Consider the following 9,461-nt stretch of genomic DNA (forward strand, 5'->3'; position numbering starts at 1 on the left):
GCTAAATTGACATCCCTAATTATTTCTGCGTCCGCCCCTAATAATTCCAAACACCAATGTATACATGATACACTTTTTTCGACATATCATTATAGATCATTAAACTTGTAAGGGACCGTTGGCTTTATTACATATGGGCTTTCCTTAGGCCCAATTTTTATTGTGTCAATAAAACCAATTATTTATTCCAATTCTATGCATTGGAAAATATTCAATTATTCATAGAAGGAGTAACTATTTTTTGCAAACTTCCAAGTTTTTTTACTATGACCAAACTTCAAATTATTAGTTATCGATAGAATACCAAGTCAATTTACTAAAGTCAATATTGAAGTAGAAAATAGACTAAACTTCAAAGTTTAGTAGTAGTTCTGGAAACGTGTTTCATTTTAAGGGTTAAATTATTTAAATGTTTTTAACTTATAATTAGTCAGTCATTCAATGAGTTGGGCTGCACATTTTAGGTTTTGCATGCATTTAAAATTTAAAAAAAAAATAAAATTCATCTTAGGTCTATATTTAAGAATAATCCCATTTAAGAATAATTTTTCTTAGTTAAATTTAGTTTAAAACATAAGAAAATGGTTTCTTGAGTGAATATTTGGAGCAACTCTCTACTTTTTTATTAGGGTGCAGTTTATGGCATACCGATAGTGTAATTACAAGAGTACTAAATTAGGAAAGTAATTAACTAGTCTTGTCGAAAGCAAGCTATAAATAAAAGAAAAGAAAACAAACATAAATAATTAGTCACGGTGTCGAAACAGATTGTAGTATTTAACCATGAATGCCAATAAAGTATATACTCCACTATAATTAAAACTATAAATTAGTAGAATAATAAATATCAAAAAGTAATTTGTGGCTGCTGGGATTCGAGCCCAGGTCTCCACGGCCACAACGTGGAATTCTTACCACTAAACTACAGCCACATGATATTTATCTTTCATCAATATTTTTATATATTCATTATTATGTTAACTATCGTTGTGTGTTTTAATATTAAAAACAATCAATCATTATTATTTAGATGAACATTATTCTGTGGCAAGCCCACAAAATAACATTCAACTTTTCTTTTGTCAGCCCAATTGCCTTACATAGCAATACAGCATCTAGCCCAATAATTTTCAGTATAAAAGGCCTAGATAAATATATGGCATTCTCAAATCAATTAAAAAAGAAATAGCAAACATATTACTTAGCTCATTTGCTAGATAGATAATGGTTTGTGCAATTGTGCTTGTTAGTGAGTGGTAGTTTAGTTAAAATTCATCTTATCTTTAATGTATGCGTTGATGCAAAAGATAGAATAGAAAGTTAAATTTTGTGACTAAAATACTAAACAATGTCTGACAAATTATGAGTGAGAAGATGAAGGACAGCTTAGTCATTTCATCCTACTATTTAGGTCCAATTTCCAAAATTGTTAGTGTAATCTATAAAAAATGTGGGTTAATTTTCTAGACTAAAACATGAATTTCAAGATGGACTCGGACCATAAAAATTTTACAGAGTCATTCACTTAGATTAATATGCATTTCATACATATAGTTAATATCAGATAACAGCTCTCAACTTGCTCTAACATACCAGTTAAATACTCCCATAAAAAGATTGATAAACATATGCTTGACTATTTGAGAGATAAAATGATAAAAAAAAATGGGTACAAAATGAATCAATTCATCACAATTCACAATGAATAAAGTTTAGAAGAAGTGATAGTATTTAGATATATCCAATGAGAAGGGAACACAATGGAATAGGCATGTGGAGATGTTTATGGGATAGGCACCATACCCCATCCACTTAAATTGCAATTCTAGGTCAATCTATTCATTATTATTACTGTCTTATTGCAAACATATTCTTTCAGCATTTCATGCCTAAGCTGTCATTTAGCTAATAGGTGGTAACACTATTCTTTGACCACACCACTACCGAATGTTCATACTTTTTGTTTATTTTTAGTCTACAAAAAATTGTCTAATATTTTGTGGTGCTAAAAGTAAATGGTATAGTACATAATTGGGGTAAGAGCATCCACAATAGCGCCTAGCGCACCGCCTAGCCGAGCGCCGGCGCTAGGCGGTGCGCTAGGCGATCTATTGCAGCCGCCTAGTGGATTTCGCGAAAAAAAAAACCGCCTAGCGCTCGGCGGTTCCGTGGCGCTAGGCGGTGCGCTAGGCGATCCGCTAGGCGCTATTGCAGCGTCCGGATCGCCTAGCGCACCGCCTAGCGCGAATTTTTAATTTTTTTTCCGAAACACTATATATACGCGACTTGCCCGTCATTTTCATTCGCACCACTTGTATTAACGAGTACTCTCTCTATCTTAATTTCTGTACAAGATCAACACCTAGAAATGAGTAACGCCGGTGGTAGTGGTGGGAGTGGTGGGGATGCTGAGGAGTACGAGCGTATAATGAACGAAGCGCTAGATGCCTATACGAACCGTGAGATTGATCAATGGATGCAGAGGGCCTTACAGCCGGCGGTACCTCGACCTCGACCAGTGGTACTCCGCCGAGCGGTGATTGATCGTGGTCACGTAGCTGCACATCAACGCCTATACGAAGACTACTTCGCACAGGAGCCGCGGTTCAACGCCAACCTTTTCAGGCGCCGTTTTAGGATGCGCAGGTCCCTGTTTATGCGTATTGTTAACGGATTGGAGCAACGATATCTGTATTTCCGCTTTAGGCACGATGCGGCTGGCAGACCCGGCCACACTCCTATTCAAAAGTGCACTGCGGCAATCCGGCAGTTGGCCTACGGAGGCGCTGCAGACATGTGGGACGAGTACCTCCACATCGGTGAGACGACTGCCCTGGAGTGTATGAAGTATTTCTGTCAGGGCGTGATCGAAATATTCGGTGATCAGTACCTTCGAAGCCCTACCCCCGATGACTGCCGGGATCTGCTGCGGATGCACGGGGAACAGCATGGGTTCCCAGGGATGTTAGGCAACATAGATTGTATGCATTGGGAGTGGAAGAACTGCCCCGCCGCCTGGAAGGGGATGTACACTACCGGCTACAAGGGAAAGAATCCCACGATGATCCTCGAGGCCGTAGCTGATTACCGGCTGTGGATTTGGCATGCGTATTTTGGGATAGCTGGTTCGAACAACGACCTCAACGTCCTCAATTCGTCGCCACTTTTCAACGAGCAGTGTCAGGGTGTCGGTCCGGCCATCAGTTTTGTCGCCAACGACAACCGACATGATATGAGCTACTACTTGGCGGATGGGATATACCCTAGGTGGCCCGTCCTTGTGAAGACGATCCGATGCCCAGGAGATGAGAAGAAGGCCTACTTTGCTTCACGGCAGGAGTCGGCGCGCAAGGACGTGGAACGCGCATTTGGTGTGCTCCAGGCTCGATGGGCGGCAGTGAAGGGGCCAACGCGTTTGTGGCACGTCGACTGCATTGCTGATATAATGCACGCCTGTATAATCATGCACAACATGATTGTCGAAGATGAAGGTGGACAACTGACTGATGGGGCCAACGACGATAATGAAGCTGGTCCAAGCCACGGCGTTGCCGCCCGTAACTACGGAGTGGGGTACCCCACGATGAAGACGACCGCCTCCAAGCACATGCCGACATGCGCCAAACGGAGGCTCATATTCGACTCCAAAAGGATTTAATTGAAGAGTTATGGGCGCGGAGGACTGCACGACGTTAGTTTTTTTTTAATTATGTAATTTTTTTAAATTAATGTACTTTTTAAATTTTATTAATATTAGTGAATTTTCTCGTTTTTGTGTCGTAAATTTAATTCCGTATATTGTGTGATTGTTAATTATTTCATTTTGTACATATTTGTTAATAGTGATGTGGATAGTATGTGGCTAGGCTATGGCTAGGCTATTTGCTTGTTTTGATGATGTGGCAGGAGGATTGTTAGTGCTGATGATGTGGCAGTGGCTAGGCTATGACTGAGCTATTGCTGGGCTATTCCTATTGTGGATGGCCTAAGTGAATATTTGTACTTGAGACCCACTCTGCAATTTTTTTAAAGAGTTACGTCACCTTACTCGAATTCCCAATTGATAACAAAGTTGAGCGAATTAGTATAAGATTTTTATACAATTATGAATTGATTTTTGTGACTAAGTTGTTACTATTGTGATGATATTTGAAAATATTGATATGACAATTGAAAAACAGAATTGTAGCTGAAAATTATGTCCTCTCATCAACATTGTGTGACATTAAATTTATTTCATGTGAGTTACTCATTCATGTACAGTTGCAGCAATTTGTCCATTAAACCACATTCATTCACCTCTACAAAATCACATGGGACTCTCTCTCTCTCTCTCTCTATCTATTCTATCTTCTTTGAATCTTTCTCCAACTCTTTCAAGAATCAATTCATTTTTCTTTTTATAATCTGCACACACAAACAAAAACAAAAACAAACAAAGCCAAAAAAATTAGAAAAATCAATAAGTATGAAAGTGAGGAATCTCAAACAAAGAAGAGATGATGGAGTTGTTAAACAGTTCACCAGTTGATGATAAGGACACTGCCTCTGCCTCCATTGTTGGAAACAACCGAATTCTTGAGTTTTGAAATATCCTTCACTTGTTTCTTGGCTGACATCAAAACAAGCATCACATCATAAATCATGTACAACTTGTTTAGTGGTAAAAGATATCACTGTTTGATTAAGATTCAAGCCTAACCACATTGAGATTCTTGATAATCTTCATGATTCAGTAACACCCCATTATCCCTTGCCTTCCTCTGCTTTAAATCCATCACCCAATCAAATGAAAATCAAGTAAAATTGTTTTCAAAGTCTGAAAATGCCTACCTTTGGTAGATTTGGATGACTTCTTGCATCACCTTCATTAATAAATAGGATGTTTCAAGTTTCATCATACCACATTTAAACTACAAAATCTTGATATTATTTTACCATTGAATTCACTGGCTACTTCTTCTTCTTCTATAGGTGTATTCTGTTTCACCCACTCATCAACAGTCTCCTTCCATTTTCTGCAATCAGAAATGCAATTTCAATAATATTGTTTCTGAAACTCTTGACTGATTTTTTTTATAATTTTGCACTTACCTGATAACAATTTTAACCAGTCTTCGAACCTCACTCGATGAATGCTTTCGCAGTTTAGTTACATGTCTTCCTATCTCAGTATTCTTCAATACAAATAAACTCAACAAATTTGTAACACCAAAAATAGAAGTGTGAATATAAATGGAAGGAAAATGTCACCTTGAGAGTTAAAAAACTAGCATTCATCTCCAAAAGCCTCTGAAGCATCTCAATCAAATATCTCTCATTCTGCAAAATTTTTAAAATTAGTCAAAAAATAAAAACAAAAAGTCAAAATCAAAGAAACAGAAGCAGAAAAAACCTGGCTATGATCATGTAGAAGATTCCTGATTTCCAGAATCTTCCTCTGCTCATCTGCCTCATCATCATTTTGACCTAGATTTTGCTGATCGGTCTCATTCTCCTTCTCCACACAATTCTGACACGGCGGCGCGAAAAGCTTCTCGACAATTCCGTCTCTCCGATTCCGGAGCTCGATTTCATGATCAGCAGATGCCACGGATATTGCCATGTCGATGCAAGTCCAGACATCAATTCCGGAATCCGATATGAAGGAGCGGAAGCCGTTCAAATCCATAGCAAAAATTCTGCAACTAAAGGGTGGAGGAGAAGAGATAGAAGCAGCTGGAGTAATGGAACAAATTACGAGATTGTGTAGGTAGAATCGGTTTCATTTCGGAATGAGTGATGTTGGAATTAACAGTGGTTTTATGGAAATGAATTCAATTGCAATCGAATTGGAGAAATATCAATGGCGGTTTCATTCTAATTTTTCTTCAGCTCCATTGTTTCTTAATTAGTGTGTCGTTTCACTGTGAAAAGACGCAAATGCCCATGCTTTATTAAAATCTCTTGTTTTATTTCGGTTTCAACGCTCGACAATATTTTAGGTAATAGAGTCATTTATATTTGGACTTAGTTATGCAACAATAATATACGTATCTGCAGATCTAGTAAAAAAAATATAATAACTTATTCATTAGATATTTACGTAATTATTTACAAAATATAGTAGGGAAAACTAACAAGGAAATTATGTAATATACTAGTCTCTGTGATCCGATTTAAAATTTTTATACGCACAGTCTATGTGTATGTTTATTCAATTTAGAAATAAATCAACACTTAGATGACTCTAAAAACATGAGCAAATCATGCTCGTTTTTATGGAACAAAGATGGATTATGATGCTCTAATGTTTTTATTTCTCTGTTTTGCATTAATTTTGTAAATGCTGAATTGAATGTGAAACATAATTGAGTTGGAAAATTGTGCATACGTTATAAAATTGAATAAAATTTCCATAATGTGAGAGAAGTGGCGTAGGTGTAACAAAAATAATTTTAAATTGTTGAATAGTGAATAGTCAAGATGCTAGCTAATTGGAGTGACTATAAAGTTACTTGAATTAAGATTGATGATATTAATTAATTCCAGTTGTAAATAAATCAAATTCAAAAATGTTAGTACTGTTTTCTAAACTGTCGAATTTTTTGAAGATAAGTATTTTCATTTATTTTAGTTTTAAGAGTGGAAGGGGGGATTTTATTTTAGTTTTATGAATCATCGATGAGTATGCATAATTCAGTGACGAAGCGGGTTTTAAAACACTTTGCATTATATCAGAAAAATATTATGGCTCAGTTCAATATTGAGCTTGCAGAATTGGAGTCTTTAATTTCATATTAATGTTTGATACCGAAGAAATTTAAATTTGAAATTAAATTATTACCCCAATTACTCACAATTTCAAATTCCATATAAAAAATAGATAATTATATTCAAAATAGTTATAACATTACATACTTTAACACACTGTACACTTAAACGCTGCACACACACAATATAACTTTTCATATTCAATTACGTCATTTTCCCGAATAAATGATTTACAATTGAATTAATTTCTTCTAATTTAATTTCATAAAATTCTAATTCTAATTTTAATTCTAATTCTAATTTACAATATCACATAATAATTTTTTTTCTAATCTTATAAAATCTGTAAGCACAAGAATAAAACAAGCCTTTTAGATTGATTAGTGGAGTATTTGATAAAACAAATATTGCCGTTTGAACTAAAATCTGATGCACGAGCCCAATTTGTCTATAAGCCCAACCCAAATAAATAAGTTTATTTTCATCTGTCCCTTCTTCTAAGTTACTCCTATTCTCTTCTGAAAAATAAAATAATTCTCTTTGCTTAATCTTTTTCTTAGGCATTTCCTCCTCTCTCTCTCATGAGTCATGGCATGTTTTCTATTTTAATGGGATGGTTTAAAAATGAATACGTATAACTTATAATGGGACGGAGGGAGTATTATAAATTATCTGAGACAAAGATTTTTTCTATTCTTATCATTACGTGACGCCGTCACTGCATCCCACCTGCTGCATGTACTGTCAATCCTAATTGATGTGACAGAAAAGGGAATCAATGATTGGTGTGGTGGGGGTGGGGTGGGGGTACACGTCGTCATTGACTAAGGGAGACTCCACAAATTATTCTAAATAAAATTGATAGGCTAAGGGTTGAAGTAAAAGACAATAGAAACTGGTACCGTCCTTTTCAATTAATCGTTGTATTAATTTAATTTTAATGAACATATAAGAAAATTGATAATGAAAGAAAGTAGTATAAATTTATTTTTTATTGATTCTTTGAAAAAATAGTGTATTTTAAATAATATGTCATGTTTTTTTGTAGATCAACCCTTCTCTTTTAAAAAAAGAAACTATATGTGTAAAGTCTATTTTGTTTTTCAATCTTATTATATATATATGTTCACATCACTTTCAGCGTATATTTACAACAGCGTATATTTACAAATAAATAAAGCGTATAACTTTTCAAAACAATAAAAATATAGTAGCATATAAATCTTCCAAAGAAATAGAATATCTCTCACGCATTCAAGAAACAAACAAAGAAAATAGAAAATACTATATCCCACTTAAAATAAAGCCTTGCAAAGATAAAGACATATTTATAGTTAATTATAATTTTTTTTTCAAATTACGATTTACCAATTCAATCTACAATTAAAATGTGTTATAAAATTTAAAATTTCTCGCATTTAAGCATTAGATCATGCATTTAATTATCCTTACACTATTAGGAATTTAATTACGTGGGTTAATCAATTTCATATAAATTCAATATTAGCTCGATTTATATACAAGAGTTTTTTTTATTAGTTGAATTTCAAGTTTTTTTTATATCCTATATACATGGCTACACGTGTTATGTACTACTACTATGACTCTATGAGTTATTTCCCACTTAAAGCAAAGAAAAAGAAAAAAAAAACAAAATGAACGCAACTTATCAAAAAAATCACATAATTTGCATTGTAATGACAAGTACATTGAAAATGATGAATCACGATATTAATAAATGATATATAGAATAGGCCAATTAGCTAAGAATGCGTGTACATAAAATAAATTGCATGTTCTGAAAAGGGAAATATGGCACAGTCCCACTACACATGCAGACTAGATGTTCAGCATAGGGTTGCAGGTTTGGTAGGTAAAAAGACTAAACTGCCCTTCAGCCCATTTGGGCATTTTCGTCCGGAAAATTGCAAAAAACACAAGGTTTGTGATTATATATTTTGTTAGATACATGTGATGGGATTTTTAAATGTTAGGGGTCTCTGTTGTTACATGGCGAAAAGTTATGGACCTTTTGTGTAGTTCACTTTTTTTTATTTAATCATGACTTTATGTTAAAAAATAGTAAAAAAAATCATAACAAATAAGTATATCAATTTCTATTTTTATTAGGATTTTATTTTTTCCTTTGTTCTTAGGATTTTAAATTTTATATACGAATTAAGTTTTGAATTTCTAAACAAACAAATACTACTAAAAAACAATTAATTGGTCAACGATCAAATATAATGAGTGAATATACACATAATCAATGACGTTAAAAAGACTACTTTCTACCTAATCTAAGCTGGCATCTTATTAAAAACAATTATTAGTAAAGTGTTTACATAAAATAAATTGAGTCATCGGACATTCCGAGTCACTACATTTTTTCAAATGTCCTCAATTTATTTATATGCATAATAATGAAATAACAACATAATAAGAATAACCATTTTTAGACAAAACTTTAAATTGTCAATTTATACATAGTATTAAGTTAAATTTATAGTATCACTAAGATAAGATAAATTGGATCATTAATCCTAAAATATGAGTATAACTATTATTATCTCTAATTTGCAATAATGTCCAAACTTTGGGATTAGATTTACAAATTTATAAGTAATCCATAAAAAGAGAATATATATTGTGGTGGATGTTCTTTAATAATTTTTGAATATATTAGATCTAATTTGCAATTATGTCCA

The 9,461-nt window shown here is 33.9% G+C and overlaps 1 protein-coding gene and 1 non-coding gene across 3 annotated transcripts; both read right to left on the minus strand.

Moving 5' to 3' along the window:
• Positions 1-860: 860 nt before the first annotated feature.
• Positions 861-932, minus strand: TRNAH-GUG. The gene has a single exon. It is a non-coding gene; the product is annotated as a tRNA-His (tRNA).
• Positions 933-4,215: 3,283 nt separating this feature from the next.
• Positions 4,216-5,875, minus strand: LOC121794938 (probable mediator of RNA polymerase II transcription subunit 26c). Of its 2 annotated transcripts, XM_042193360.1 has the most exons (8): positions 5,396-5,874; positions 5,254-5,322; positions 5,095-5,177; positions 4,939-5,018; positions 4,834-4,865; positions 4,703-4,763; positions 4,525-4,612; positions 4,216-4,407 (listed from the first exon to the last, which is right to left on the minus strand). In XM_042193360.1, coding segments are annotated over exons 1-8 (690 nt in total). In that variant the 5' UTR covers positions 5,672-5,874; the 3' UTR covers positions 4,216-4,406. The 2 variants fall into 2 exon arrangements, with proteins under 2 accessions (XP_042049294.1, XP_042049288.1); XM_042193354.1 differs by lacking the exon at positions 4,216-4,407 and having other exon boundaries at positions 4,414-4,612; positions 5,396-5,875.
• Between the last annotated feature and the right edge of the window lie 3,586 nt (positions 5,876-9,461).

Source organism: Salvia splendens, chromosome 1 (assembly GCF_004379255.2).
Source record: "Salvia splendens isolate huo1 chromosome 1, SspV2, whole genome shotgun sequence".
NCBI lineage: Eukaryota > Viridiplantae > Streptophyta > Magnoliopsida > Lamiales > Lamiaceae > Salvia > Salvia splendens.

Bases quoted from the DNA above. Each gene is read 5' to 3' on its own strand.
- LOC121794938 (XM_042193354.1), bottom strand. From the start codon at position 5,671: ATGGATTTGAACGGCTTCCGCTCCTTCATATCGGATTCCGGAATTGAT. The intron at 5,323-5,395 runs GTTTTTTCTGCT...AAAATTTTGCAG, and splicing joins TTCTACATGATCATAGCCAG to AATGAGAGATATTTGATTGA. The intron at 5,178-5,253 runs GTGACATTTTCC...TTTGTATTGAAG, and splicing joins CTAGTTTTTTAACTCTCAAG to AATACTGAGATAGGAAGACA.